This window comes from Notolepis coatsorum (genome assembly GCF_963971535.1).
Source record: "Notolepis coatsorum genome assembly, chromosome: 10".
Taxonomy (NCBI): Eukaryota; Metazoa; Chordata; class Actinopteri; order Aulopiformes; family Paralepididae; genus Notolepis; species Notolepis coatsorum.
Window position 1 is genome coordinate 103,769,391 of NC_140174.1, and position 15,736 is coordinate 103,785,126.

Consider the following 15,736-nt stretch of genomic DNA (forward strand, 5'->3'; position numbering starts at 1 on the left):
TTCAAGTTCAAGTTCAAGTTCAAGTTCTTTAATAGTTGTCATACAGAAGTACAGAATACTTTCATACAAAATGCTTCTTACTGTTACGCTCCAGAGACTGTGCTAGACAAGATAGTATCAAATAACATAATAACATAATATAGCATGAATTTAGAAGAAGAAAAATGAGGTCACAGTGTTCGGTATAGACATATGTACAATGTTCTGAGTTACCATATAATATACAATACACAATACTATGCAGTGTACTAATGTACAGTACTATCTAGTGCAAAGCAGAAATGGGATGAGGTACAATTTTAGGTACAATTTACAGTAAGGTGTACGAGTTGTAGTGCAATCCTTCATCCATAAATATAAAGTGTGGGGAGTGGGTGCTACAGTGTGTTTGTTTAAAGTGGGTGTGTGCTATAAAGTGTGTGGAGTGGGTGCTACAGTGTGTTTGTTTAAAGTGAGTGTGTGCGTGTGGATGTGTGTGCTATGTGCGTTTGGTGGTTGTTGTTGTGTAGTGTTCATTCATTGTTCGTTTAGCAGCCTGATGGCCTGGGGATAGAAGCTTCTTCTGAGTCTTTCTGTGCTCGCCTTGAGACTCCGGTATCGCTTGCCTGACCGCAGCAGTTCAAAGAGGCAGTTGTTCGGGTGACTGGAGTCTTTAATGATTCTCTTAGCCTTGCCCTTGCAACGCTTGTAGTAAATGTTCTGGAGGGTGGGGAGCCCCCCTCCAATTGTGCGTTCGGCTGAACGTGTCACTCTTTGTAGTCTGCTTCGGTCTTGTGCAGTGCTATTCCCAAACCAGGAGGTGATGTTGCCGGTCAAGATGCTCTCTATTGTACATGAGTAGAAGTTCTTAAGGATCTTCTGGCTGACTTGGAACTTCCTTAGGCGCCTGAGGAAGTAGAGGCGTTGTCGTGCCTTCTTCACAACACTGTCAATGTGTGTGGTCCATGTCAAGTCCTCGGATATGTAGGCTCCGAGGTACTTAAAGCTGTTGACTCTCTCAACCGGTGCCCCGTCGATGCTGAGGGGGCTGTAGTCCTTGACCCCCGACCTCCTGAAGTCCACAATCATCTCCTTTGTTTTGCTGACGTTCAGGGAGAGGCTGTTTTCCTGGCACCATCCCGCCAGGACCTTGACCTCTTCCAGGTAGGCCCTCTCGTCGTTGGCAGAGATCAGGCCCACCACCACTGTGTCGTCAGCAAATTTGATGATTGTATTGCTACTCCGCTGAGCCACACAGTCGTGTGTGTACAGGGAGTAGAGGAGGGGACTCAGAACACAGCCCTGGGGGGCCCCTATGTTGAGGGTGATGGATGAGGAGGTGCAGTTGCCTGCTCTCACCACCTGGGGTCTGCCAGTCAGGAAGTCCAAGACCCACTGGCAGAGGTCATAGCCCAAGCCCAGGTCCCTGAGCTTGGCTATGAGTATGGAGGGGACTATGGTATTGAATGCCGAGCTGTAGTCGATGAATAGCATTCTCACATAGTTCCCCTGCCTCTTGTCCAGGTGTGATGCTGCTGTGTGCAGCACATGGGCTATGGCGTCCTCCGTGGACCTGTTGGGGCGGTATGCAAATTGCAGGGGGTCCATGTTGATCGGGAGGGAGGAGCAGATGTAGCCCTTTACTAGCTTCTCAAAGCACTTCATGGCTATGGAGGTGAGAGCTACAGGGCGGTAGTCGTTGAGGCAAGCAGGCTTGGATTTTTTGGGTACAGGGATAATAGTGGACTTCTTCAGGCAGGTGGGGATGACAGCCTGTTCTAAGGACAGGTTAAATATGTCAGTGAATACTGGGGCCAGTTGGTCGGCACAGACTTTTAGGACGCGGCCGGGGATGCCGTCCGGACCTGCTGCCTTCCTGATATTCACTTTTTTAAAGGTCCGCCTCACCTCATGCTCTGTTACCCTGAACACTGCGCCTCCATCAGCAGCCGACCCCCCCCCCCCCCCCCCCATTGCCGAGGCTTGTGAGCTGGTGTTGTTATTACCAGCATCAAACCTCGCATAGAAGGTATTGAGGTCATTTGCTAAGGAGATGTCACTGTTCAGTTTGAGGGAGGCGCCTTTGTAGTCTGTCATCAGGGTATTCTTGTTTACCAGGGAGGAGATCCGGTACAAGAATCTAGTTCGTTGGTTGACTTTTTTTATTACATTGGATGCCATTTTGTCACAGGAAAGATTTGCCTCTAGGATGGAACCCAGGTAGGTAATTTCGTCTTTCCTTGTGACAATATTGTCACCCACTGTAACTGAGAAGCCGTCGGTCTTGCTCCAGGGGGGATGAGTCTGCCTACAGGAGGAAGATCGAGAGGCTGCAGAGCTGTTGCAGCTGCAACAACCTGGACCTAAACGCCCAGCAAACAGTGGAGATGGTGGTGGATTTCAGATGGAAGGCAGCCCCCCCACCCCCCACCCTGATCATCCTGGGAGGCACCCCGGTGTCCTCTGTGGAGTCCTGCCGCTTCCTCTGCATGACACTCTCCCGGGACCTGAAGCACAACTTAAGAAATGTCTCATCCTTCCAGTCTGGACTATTTGTCACATAGTGAGAGCTCCACAGCTCAAGCAAACCCCCACAGGGCTTGTATTTTGGTTTTGCACTTCTCGTTCTTTGTTATGCTATTGCTATGCTATTGTTATGCAAATACTAGGTGATAGATAAGTGCCAGTACTTGGCGCACGGACGACGAGTCGAGTGAAAGTTGTGAATACATCCGTGCGCGTACTTCTGCTCAGAAAAGTGCTGGGACGGCGTGGTACCTCGTGGCACCACCACTGCACCACTGTTCCCCACGGCAAGTGGCTACGGCTGTCCAAGACACTGAAAACCCGCCACAGACTCAGTTTCTTCCCCTCAGCAGCTCACCTAGTAAATGAGTCAGGTGTCCCCCTGCTCCACCCACCCCACCCCCCCCCTCTCTATGGCAAGCTGCTAGGGCTGGAATTTTTAACTTTATTTTGCACTGACAACATGTCCTTAGCCATTGCACTTTGTCTTATCGTTGTCTCACTGTTTTGTCCTGTTTGGCACTTTTTTATTTGTGAACTTTTTTTGATGTACTGTACTGTATATGCCATATCACGTTCCTATGTGTTTTGTAAACATAATGGCGATTAAAGTAATCTGAATCTGAGTAAATCACTTACAGTATCTATCTAGATATGCTGCTGCTCATGAATTATGGATAATCCTTCTCTCTCCATCCCTCTCTCTCTCTCTCTCTCTCTCTCTCTCTCTCTCTCTCTCTCTCTCTCTCTCTCTCTCTCTCACCCTCAATGTGGAATGAAATGTCTCTCTAACTAGAACTAGAAAATTTTATCACATCACACCAGTTTTGTCCGCCCTACACTGGCTTCCTATTCAAGCCCGATCTGACTTTAAAGTGCTACTCCTCACCTACAAAATTTTAAATGGGCTTGCACCGCACTATCTATCCGATCTCATCTCCCGATACTCGCCCGCTCGTGCTCTGCGCTCATAAAATGCGGGGTTTCTATCGATTCCTAGGGTTAAAAAGAAATCCGCCGGCCACAGAGCCTTTGTCTACCGCGCTCCCTACCTGTGGAACAAATTACCTGCCGTCATCAGGGGCGCCTGCTCTGTCGAAGCTTTTAAATCCCTGCTTAAGACCCATCTTTTCTCTCTCTCCAGCTGGATCAGCTACTTACCGTCGTCTGTCCGTGGTCCTGTCAACTGGTGTGTCAACGCGGTTTCATTGCTGGGTTAAGTACTTCTATTCTATTCACATAATATGCTTACTTCATATATCTACTCTATTCACATATATGCTTACCACTTGTATCTATTGCTATGTCCGCCCACTACAATCACACGAGCTGTCTAACGCCTGTCCCGTCTCCCTGTCCCCCTGTGAGTTGCTGTCCTGGAGTGCTGACCGGAGTGTCGGACGTCCCGTGATGAAGGCCGGGAGGATGCGACCCTCTCTGCGTGCCCTCCTGTCTCCCTGTCTCCGGAGGTCTCGTAGTGGTGACCGGAGTGCTGGACGTCCCGCGATGATGTCGGGGAGGTTGCGACCCTCTCTGCGCCGCCCCCTATCTCCCTGTCTCCGGCTGTCTCTGAGCAATGACCGGAGTGTTGAATGTCCCGTGATTAAGACGGGGAGGACGCAACCCTCTTTGCGCTGCCCCTGTGCCTCAAATAGATTCGCTATCAGCTCTATCTTCAATCTTTCAAAATGTTCAGTTGCTATCGCTATCAGCTCTATCTTTAATCTTTCAAAATGTTCAGTTGCTATTGCATGCACTCATCTGTGTTTCACTACACACTTGAGTGCATGCTTACCAACTGTTAGTCTGCAACACTACTATCACCGACATCTAAGAAGGGAAATCCCCCCTTGAATGGCCCTTCTAAGGTTTCTCTCCTCCACACTGCCTGTGGAGCATTTTTCCCTATTGTTAGGTTTTAGTGAGTTTTTCCTTACCTTCGCGTGGGGTATGTCTGGGAGTGCTTGCATTCTTTCATTTATTTGCATTTATTTTAAATTTGTTGGACCTTATGGTGTTCTTGTTCTGTTCTTGACTTATTGTTATGTTTTCTTCTTGACTTGTTTAAAGAAGACATGTACGGCCCATGGGGACATTAACGTGTGTTGTCGGGCCTTATAAATAAATTTGATTTGATTTGATTTAGTCAATACAAGCTTGTGAGCAGCTAGGATCCTGGGATGAGGAACAAAGAAAGAAGGAAGGAGATAGGGAGATGAGGATGGGTGGTGGTATTTTTTTCTTATTGTCAACATAGCCATACAAAAACACCAACACCAGCATTTCTTCTACTTAAAAGTATGGTCCATCCAGCCAGCACCAGGAAAAGTGTTCATCACAGTGATGCAGTATACTGACCAAAACAAAGAGTACAGCTCTGTGACTTGTCTTAATAGTTTTTGGACAACAATGGAGTTACAGTATATGACTTCTGGATATGAGCTATATACTCTGGTATTGACTGGATGGACCATACTTAAGTAAGCAGAAGAAATACCTTGTTGGTACATCGTAGGCGTATGTTGACAATGAGAAGGAAAATAATGACACCGGTCGTATCCTTTAATGTGGGGATGGAGCAGGATTGGGAGAAAGGGGGGGGGGGGGCAGAGGGAAAAAGACAGTGAAAGGCATGGAATAATGGTGACTGAGTTGAATTGCCATCTCTGTGTTTTTTATTCTGTGATTCTATATATCAGGGAACTGGCAGATATAATATATGCAGTGTGGCTACATTAGTAGAGCTCCAGACTCATGATCAGAATATCACTGCTTCGAGCCCCGGTCAAGGCTGTTGTCGGAAAGTGTTGTTGTCCAGCAGGGGGCACTCTGTCCTCTGGACTAGTCAGTAACAATGCCCCTTTTAGGGATAGGGACACCGTATAGCTGCGAGTGCTGTCCTTCGGATGAGATGCTAAACCGAGGTCCTGACTGAATCTCGGTAATTAAAGAACCCAGGACGCCTATCGCAAAGAGTAGGGGTTCCCCGACGTTCCTGGTCAAATTCCCAATCAGGTCTCTGACACCAAGGCCACCTAATCATCCCTTCCCCATAATTGGCTGATATCAATCCCTATCTCCTGACCCGTTCAGCCAATGTGTAGTGTGATGTGTGCCTGGTGCCAGTGTACAGTATGGCAGCCATTGAGCCTCCGTAGCCCAAGGTTGGGTGCTATCAGTGGTGGTGAAGGAGGCAATTTCCACCCTACATTGTGGGGAGCGCTTTGAGTGTCTAGAAAAGCGTTATATAAAAGTAATGAATTATTATTATTATTATTATCATGGACCGCGGAACCGGTATGGCCAGTAGGGCCGTGGCCCTACCAACTTTTGGGATGTAAAAAAAAATATATATATATATTTTTTTATTTTTTATTTTTTATTTTTTTTGCTCTGCGCAGTTTTGGCGCCCTCTATATCTGCAACCATTATTTTTACATACAAAATATTCTAACATAAGGGAAAATGAGCCAAAAATCTAAAACGGTCGGTCGATCTGAGCCTCAGCTTTAGGTGTTCACAGTCTTTCTTTCTTCTTAATTTTCTTTGAAAGCAAATTTGCACATTCTTTTATTGTTTGTTATTGTTATTATTATTATTGTGTGTTAGCTAAGTTGTTTATTTGTTTTAATTCTTTAGTGTGCACTTTACATTTATTCTTAGCTCTTGTTCTTGCTTGTAAAAAATAAAGGTGCAGTACTTTACTGTATAACTGTCAACCCTTTCATTGCCACACGACGGAGGGTTAACCCTTTATTATCACACAACCGACAGTCGTGAAAGGGTTAACCTTCTGTGTATTGTCGCAGTGAAAAGAGTTAACCGGTTGGTAGCGCGGCAATGATTTGATTTTGGGGGGGGGGGGGGACGCAGTGGTGAACCTCGCCTAGGGCGCCAAATGTGCTAGGTCCGCCCCTGGGTGTATCAAACTCAAACATTATGTAAACATTAATAACTTTAATAATAATAATAATAATAATAATAATAATAATAATAATAATAATAATAATAATAATAATAATAATAATAATAATAATAATAATAATAATAATAATAATAATAATAATAATAATAATAATAATAATAATAATAATAATAATAATAATAATAATAATAATAATAATAATAATAATAATAATAATAATAATAATAATAATAATAATAATAATAATAATAATAATAATAATAATAATAATAATAATAATAATAATAAAATAATAACATTAATTAACATTAACAGTCAAATGTATATCAGCAAATACATTTACGTCCGCGCAGTGTGCAGTGTGAGTGCTGCAGGGATCTATCAAAGTCCAATCAACCAGATGACCCCACTGTTCTTGCAGGTACAAAACGGATACAGGGAGAAGGTACATCTCAGAGAAATCGGTCTGTTCATTCCAAGTGGTTCAAGGACCACAGATGGCTAACGTTTTGCCAAACAAGAGCGAAACTGTTCTGTACACAATGTCATCTTTGGACAATGAAAGGACTCGGTTCTGGTTTAAGCAAAACCAACGAGAATGCATTTTCAGTGCTTGGATTTCAAAATTGGAAAAACGCTGTACATGCCTTTAAAAAACACGAGAGTAGCAAATACCACAGAGAGGCCATGGACTACCACCAGGTACATGTTTCCTACCAACGCCCTACCAACTTTTGGAGTGTAAAAAAAAAAAAAAAAATTTAATTAATTAATTAATTAATTGGCCATACCTATTCCAAATGCGTTCCACGGTCCATGATTATTATTATGAATGGGCCGCCAATTGGCAGAGTAAAATGCATAACACTTGATATGTGAATTCATGTTAAAATAGAAGAAGAGCATTCTCCGTTAGATAGATATCAGTTCAATCTTTGTTTTTGTATAAATGAATGTTAGACCTTTCAGTTCAGTTGCCTCTCCACCATCCAGTTCAGCACCCTTGAAAACTCCTCTCACTTTGTTTATGTGTCTGCACGGTGAAAATGCAGTTAGCAAGTCACGCGTCTTTCTCTCTTTTGTTCTCTTGCTCTCCCTCCCCACCTCCCTCTCCCTCTCCATATACGTTCTGTATATTTAACCAACCATTATAAATATATATATATATATTTTTTAACAATTTTTTTTATTATTTTTTTTGACAAGACAAACATTAACAGTAAATATCTCAATAAATCACAGGAATATATATTCCTGTATTTGAATCAATAAATGTAGGTTACGAGATATATACATAATCCCCTATATACAATACAGTACATACATATGCTCTTGCTCGTTCTTCTTCCCCCCCCCTCAGGACCCCCCTTGGATAATCCATCCATTATTCATTTCTAACCAGAGATTACAATTCATATGCTAACCTTTATTCTCTCCACCACTTCTAACCAGATTGCAATGCTGGCTTCATTGACACCTAAAATTCTTGCTGTAGATATCTCTAAATAAATCACATCGAGATAGGTAAGAACCCATACCTTCCGGCACATTTTATCCGGTTGAATCCATCGTGATGCTATCAACTTTTTAGCAGCCGTAAGACCGGACAAAATTAGTCTCTTTAGCTGTATAGAGGCTGCTAACTGCGAAACATCATTCAACAACAATACAGAACGCATTACAGGTATGTTCAGAAATAAAAATTCTGATAATTGCGTAGTGACTTCTTCCCAGAATATCTTAACAGGGGGGCATTCCCAATACATATGCATAAATGTACCTATATCACCTCTTAGACACAAGGAGCATAGAGAGTCTTGTTTAAACCCCATTCGGTTCAATCTTATAGGTGTCAGGTAAGTCCTATGAATATAATTAAGATTAATCTGTTGATGGTCCGGGTTGCGTGACGCTAGTCGAACGTTTGCCCAGACTTCTTGCCAATCAAAATCTACATTCAAGTCTGGTATATCCCTCCTCCAAACTGAGTCTAGGGGAAGGATTCCATACGAAGACGTTAGTAAGTGATGATAAAAGTCAGATACGAAGCCTCTCGATGTCTCCCTTTCATAGAATAATTTGTGATATCTGTGGTGCTCAAGTGGTATCTTTAATGGGACTCCATGAGCCTTCAAAGTTGCTAATAACTGTATATAGAAATAATAAGTGGAGCTTATTAATTTTGTTCTGAATTCTTTCTGTGTGTCAGGCCATATCTGAATCACATGTGTTATAAGAGGGCCAAATTTCAAGTCGCATTGCTTAATTGATAATTTGATGTATACTATATCCTGCAATCTATGTGGTGCCACTATGTTTTCTTCTAATGTTCTCCAGGATACAGATGCTTGAGGATCAAACCAGGTGCTCAGTGGTCTTAAAGAGAACGCTTTAAAATAGTGGTAGAAGTCTGGAAATGCTAAACCTCCGTCGGCTTTGTTTCTCTGTGCAAGTGGATCTTTTTATTCGTGGAGGTTTGTTATTCCAAATAAATTTATATGCGGTGGAGTGTAATTTTTTCCAGTAATCAGCAGGAGGGGGTAACGGTAACATTGAGCTAAAGAAGTTGATTCTAGGTAAAACATCCATCTTAACTATTGATACTCGGGCCTGTACTGAGTTTTTAAGTTTTGACCACCTGTCAAAGTCATTTGTGATCCTATCTAGAAGTCTTGTATAATTATACTTCACCGTTTGGCTTATAGTAGGGAATATTTCAACTCCAAGACATCTAAAATGTTCTACCATTGGTATATTTCCTGGAAGGAATGTTGCCTTCGCAGAGATATTAAGTGGGAGGAAGGCCGATTTTGTCCAGTTTATCCTAAATCCTGATAGATTGTCAAAATCATCAATCCACTTGAGAAGATGAGGCAGTGAGGTGGTAGGGTTTTGCATGAACAATATTAAGTCATCCGCATATAAACTAATATGATGTTGTGTGCCCTTAATTGAGATTGGCTCTATGGATTGGGATTGTCTTATATACTGTGCTAAAGGCTCTAAGGATAGAGCAAATAGTCCGGGACTAAGAGGGCAATCCTTTCTGGACGAGCGCGACACAGGAAAGAGTGTTGGAGATTAATTTACCTGTTATTATCATGGCCGATGGGTCTTTGTATAACACTTTTATCATATTAATTAATCCGTTTTCTAACCCCATCCTTCCGAGTACTGCCCATAAATAAGACATTCCAATCTATCAAAGGCTTTCATCGCATCCAAGGATAATACAGCTGTAGGTGCAATGGCATCCTTACTGGCGTCTAACATATGTAGTAACCGTCTTATATTATCCGTGATCAGTGGCCTTTTATAAATCCAGTCTGGATGAACTAAATATGTCATATGCTTTTGAAGTCTGATGGCTAGTACCTTAGCATACAGCTTAATATCGGTTCCGAGGAGCTTAAGGGTCTATAACTACCACAATCGGTAGGGTCTTTGTCTTTTTTAAGGAGGACAGATATGACTGCAATATTGCCGTTCTTATGGAAATTCCCCTCATTAAAAATATATTTATATAGCCAAAAGTTACACTATAAAAATGAAAAAATGAACTGGATAGTTGATCAAAGTTAAATACATTAGCTACTGTATATTAGACATATTATAAAATCATTACGCCTGCTAATAGGCAGTGGTGTGTGTGTGTGTGTGTGTGTGTGTGTGTGTGTGTGTGTGTGTGTGTGTGTGTGTGTGTGTGTGTGTGTGTGTGTGTGTGTGTGTGTGTGTGTGTGTGTGTGTGGTGTGTGTGTGTGTGTGTGTGTGTGTGTGTGTGTGTGTGTGTGTGTGTGTGTGTGTGTGTGTGTAGGGTTAATGTTAGTTCATGGTTTGTTGTGTTCTTTATCAGATATTATGGTAATTAATGATGTATCTTTGTAGGTTTGGGTCTCAGGGAGACATTGCAAGATTTTAATAAAATAAATGTATTTGTAAGTCAGGACCCCACAGTGTCTGCTTAGAATGGCCCTTGGACAAATGTAGTTGATGTCAATGACCCCTATGATATATTGTATGTCACCTCTCTCTCCCTCTCTCTCTCTCTCTCTCTCTCTCTCTCTCTCTCTCTTCTCTCTCTCTCTCTCTCTCTCTCTCTCTCTCTCTCTCTCTCTCTCTCTCTCTCTCTCTCTCTCTCTCTCTCTCTCTCCTCTCTCTTCTCTCTCTCTCTCTCTCTCTCTCTCTCGCAGCATGAGGCTCAAGTCCCCCAGCTCAACCTGCCAGGGCGGCCATGTTGACTGCTCTTTCTGCAGGGCTTTATTGATGCGATATGGGCCAGTTAAGCATTGTAGATACGAGCCTGTCTGACACTGTGGTTAAGCCGCTGAATGAGTGGGTGACCTTGCACTGCGTAGGAGGAGGGCGCATGCATACGGTATATGACAGGATAAGGAGGTCTGTGGGAGGGCTGACCGGACATGGATTTTACATTCATATGCTGCTGTGATAACCCACAAACTTACTGGTGAGAATCCCATAGCATTCGTGACTTGCACCTCGCCCCGTAACGGCCTCAGTATAGGGTCATGAGATGAAGAGCTTCTCAGTGGCTGGGAAATAATGGATTTTACACATGCGCTGCTGAGATATTTTAAGCCAAATTGATCCATACCAATTTCTACAGTAGAATGATTGACAGCTGGAATACAATATCCAGCCGCTTACGTTCTCATCACAGGAGGTTGATTCAGCCGCAGGTATGGTGCTGTGATAGGGGAGCTTAAGGTATGGTGCTGTGATAGGGGAGCTTAAGGTATGGTGCTGTGATAGGGGAGCTTAAGGTATGGTGCTGTGATACGGGAGCTTAAGCGGACAGATAGGAAGGCCTCACTTTGCTGCAAGCTTGTCTAATGCTGGAAGATCGGGACACTGTGGCTTTAATGGGTGATTAAGGTCCAGGGGCCCAGATCAAATATGGGGCCCTTAACTTATAACCTAACCCCCCCCACCCCCCCCCCCCCCCCCCCCACCATGTACATTTACAGGACAATGTAAAGCGGGCCATGCAAAAAACATCTTTGATACACAAATTCGCTCTCTCTGACTTAAATGTGTAACTGCTCTCAGGGAATTCTCTCTCTCTCTCTCAAACACACACGCACGCGCACGCACGCACACACCCACACACACACACACACACACACACACACACACACACACACACACACAACACACACACACACACACACACACACACACACACACACACACACACACAGGCTAAACCAGTGATTCTCAAACTGTGGGGGGCAATGCACACAAGAGACATTTTCTGCTTACTTTCAACCCTAAAATCTTGCAAAAAACATAATGCTGCAGTGACAGAATGAAACGGCTAATTCTGAGTTTTATTTCGCATCAGTAAACATATTTCTGTATGATATAAATGTCCTTGTGCTTTTAGTGGAAAAGGCTGAAATGGCTTTCCAAATAAAAGCTCCTTGAGGAGGGACAGTGAAATGGTACTCATAGATGTCAAAGAGGCACACACACGTGTCCGCGCACATACACACACATGCGCACGTACACAAACAAACAAACAAACAAACAAACAAACAAAAAACAACGAATACATGCACACACACACACACACACACACACACACACACACACACACACACACACACACAACACACACACACACACACACACACACACACACACACAACACACACACACACACACACACACACACACACAGTTACCTTTGAGCAGAGCAGTGAGGATGGCCAAAGTCAATATCTTGATGACCTTCTGACCCCATCCTGAATACTGTTATCTGAGAGAGAGAGAGAGAGAGAGAGAGAGAGAGAGAGAGAGAGGAGAGAGAGAGAGAGAGAGAGAGAGAGAGAGAGAGAGAGAGAGAGAGAGAGAGGAGATAGAGGAGAGATGGAGAGAGAGAGAGAGAGGAGTTACATATACACACAAGGCAGGCAGTCTGAAGTCACTTTGCTTTTGAGTCATTCTGCCGCTGTGTGTGAATGAACACATCCAGGCTTTTAGCATAAAGGAAATTAGTCATATCCTGACTGAAAGCTTCACATGTTGGATTAGACTGCTTCACTAGAGAGCTACTGCCTGAGGAGAGGAGAGGAGCAGATAGGAGAGGAGAGGAGCAGAGAGGAGAGGAGAGGAGTAAGAGGAGAGGAGATGAGAGGAGAGGAGCAGAGAGGAGAGGAGCAGAGAGGAAAAGAGAGAGGAGAGGAGCAGAGATGAGAGTAGCAGAGAGGAGAGGAGCAGAGAGGAGAGGAGAGGAGAAGAGCATAGAGGAGAGGAGCAGAGAGGAGAGGAGCGGAGAGGAGCAGAGATGAGAGGAGAGGAGATGAGAGGAGAGGAGATGAGAGGAGAGGAGTAGAGAGGAGAGGAGATGAGAGGATAGGAGCAGAGAGGAGAGGAGCAGGAGAGGAGAGGAGAGGAGCAGATAGGAGAGGAGCAGAGAGAGAGGAGCAGAGAGGAGAGAGAAGCAGAGAGGAGAGGAGAGGAGCGGAGAGGAGCAGAGATGAGAGGAGAGGAGAGGAGAGGAGAGGAGAGGAGAGGAGAGGAGAGGAGAGGAGAGGAGAGGAGAGGAGAGGAGAGGAGATAAGAGGATAGGAGCAGAGAGGAGAGGAGCAGAGAGGAGAGGAGAGGAGCAGAAAGGAGAGGAGCAGAGAGGAGAGGAGAGGAGCAGAGAGGAGTGGAGCGGAGAGGAGAGGAGCGGAGCAGAGGAGAGAGTGAGAGGAGGAGAGAGAGGAGCAGAGAGGAGAGGAGCAGAGAGGAGTGGAGCGGAGAGGAGAGGAGCGGAGCAGAGAGGAGAGAAGAGGAGAGGAGAGAGGAGCAGAGCAGAGAGGAGAGGAGCAGAGAGGAGAGGAGCAGAGAGGAGAGAGGAGATGAGAGGAGAGGATAGGAGCAGAGAGAGGGAGAGAGGAGAGAGGAGATGAGAGGAGAGGAGCAGAGAGGAGAGGAGAGGAGCAGAGCGGAGAGGAGCTGAAAGGAGAGGGCACCACTGTAATATTCTCCTTGTACGCCTCAAGTGTGGAGAAACATACATGAAGAACTCAACTTCTCACACATGCTGTCCCTTTGAGGGTAGAGATGAAATGTAAAGTAATTGACCTTATGAGAGAAAGAAAGAAAGAAAGAAAGAAAGAAAGAAAGAAAGAAAGAAAGAAAGAAAGAAAGAAAGAAAGAAAGAAAGAAAGAAAGAAAGAAATAAAGAAAGAAAGAAAGAAAGAAAGAAAGAAAGAGGGTAGAAAATGCAGTGGGATTCTGCTCTCTCTCTCTCTTGTCTTCTCTTGTTCTTTTCCATCTCTTTAGTATTGTCAAGGCTCTCCTTCCTGCTTCTCTGCTTTAATGTTCCATCAGTGCAAAGTAAACTAAAGTAATGAACTCCTTCTGCGATGGAGGGAAGCCAGACAGGGTGACAAAAGAGGAGCATTTGTTTTAGTGTGTGTGTGTGTGTGTGTGTGTGTGTGTGTGTGTGTGTGTGTGTGTGTGTGTGTGAGTGTGTGTGTGTGTGTGTGTGTGTGTGTGTGTGTGTGTGTGTGTGTGTGTGTGTGTGTGTGTGTGTGTGTGTGTGTGTGTGTGTGTGTGTGTGTGTGTCTGTGTCTCTGTCTCTGTCTCTGTCTGTGTCTGTGTGTGCATGTGTATGTGTGTGTGCGCACATGTGTGTGTGTGTGTGTGTGTGTTTGTGTGCTGCTTTGTGTGTTCCTTTCCAGAAGGAGAACATGTGAGTTTCTGCAACTCGATGCCAAAAAGAAAACGAAAAAGCATTTTAAGTAATTATCTCAGCGGTAACATCTGCCATGGTTACTGCGGTATTATTTAATGAGGTTACTGCGGTATTATTTAATGAGGTTACTGCAGTATTATTTAATGAGGTTACTGCGGTATTATTTAATGAGGTTACTGCGGTATTATTTAATGAGGTTACTGCAGTATTATTTAATGAGGTTACTGCAGTATTATTTAATGATGTTACTGCAGTATTATTTAATGAGGTTACTGCGGTATTATTTAATGAGGTTACTGCGGTATTATTTAATGAGGTTACTGCAGTATTATTTAATGAGGTTACTGCGGTATTATTTAATGAGGTTACTGCAGTATTATTTAATGAGGTTACTGCGGTATTGTTTAATGAGGTTACTGCAGTATTATTTAATGATGTTACTGCAGTATTATTTAATGATGTTACTGCAGTATTATTTAATGATGTTACTGCAGTATTATTTAATGATGTTACTGCAGTATTATTTAATGATGTTACTGCAGTATTATTTAATGATGTTACTGCAGTATTGTTTAATGATGTTACTGCAGTATTATTTAATGAGGTTACTGCAGTATTATTTAATGAGGTTACTGCAGTATTGTTTAATGAGGTTACTGCAGTATTGTTTAATGAGGTTACTGCAGTATTATTTAATGATGTTACTGCAGTATTATTTAATGAGGTTACTGCAGTATTATTTAATGAGGTTACTGCAGTATTATTTAATGCTGTTACTGCAGTATTATTTAATGAGGTTACTGCAGTATTATTTAATGATGTTACTGCAGTATTATTTAATGAGGTTACTGCAGTATTATTTAATGATGTTACTGCAGTATTATTTAATGATGTTACTGCAGTATTATTTAATGATGTTACTGCAGTATTATTTAATGATGTTACTGCAGTATTATTTAATGATGTTACTGCAGTATTATTTAATGAGGTTACTGCAGTATTATTTAATGATGTTACTGCAGTATTATTTAATGATGTTACTGCAGTATTATTTAATGAGGTTACTGCAGTATTATTTAATGATGTTACTGCAGTATTATTTAATGATGTTACTGCAGTATTATTTAATGATGTTACTGCAGTATTATTTAATGAGGTTACTGCAGTATTATTTAATGATGTTACTGCAGTATTATTTAATGATGTTACTGCAGTATTGTTTAATGATGTTACTGCAGTATTATTTAATGATGTTACTGCAGTATTATTTAATGATGTTACTGCAGTATTATTTAATGATGTTACTGCAGTATTATTTAATGATGTTACTGCAGTATTATTTAATGAGGTTACTGCAGTATTGTTTAGTGATGTTACTGCAGTATTATTTAATGATGTTACTGCAGTATTATTTAATGATGTTACTGCAGTATTATTTAATGAGGTTACTGCAGTATTATTTAATGATGTTACTGCAGTATTATTTAATGAGGTTACTGCAGTATTATTTAATGATGTTACTGCAGTATTATTTAATGATGTTACTGCAGTATTATTTAATGATGTTACTGCAGTATTATTTAATGATGTTACTGCAG

General features: G+C 42.6%; 1 protein-coding gene across 1 annotated transcript in view; it reads right to left on the minus strand.

Annotated features, from left to right (window-relative positions):
• trpm3 (transient receptor potential cation channel, subfamily M, member 3) overlaps positions 1 to 15,736 on the minus strand; it is a gene marked incomplete at both ends in the record, with an annotated part of 443,339 nt that overhangs the window by 90,786 nt on the left and 336,817 nt on the right. Inside the window, 2 exon segments of the mRNA XM_084323130.1 lie at positions 12,136 to 12,163; positions 12,165 to 12,209. Of these exon segments, the coding sequence (XP_084179256.1) occupies positions 12,136 to 12,163; positions 12,165 to 12,209 (73 nt within the window).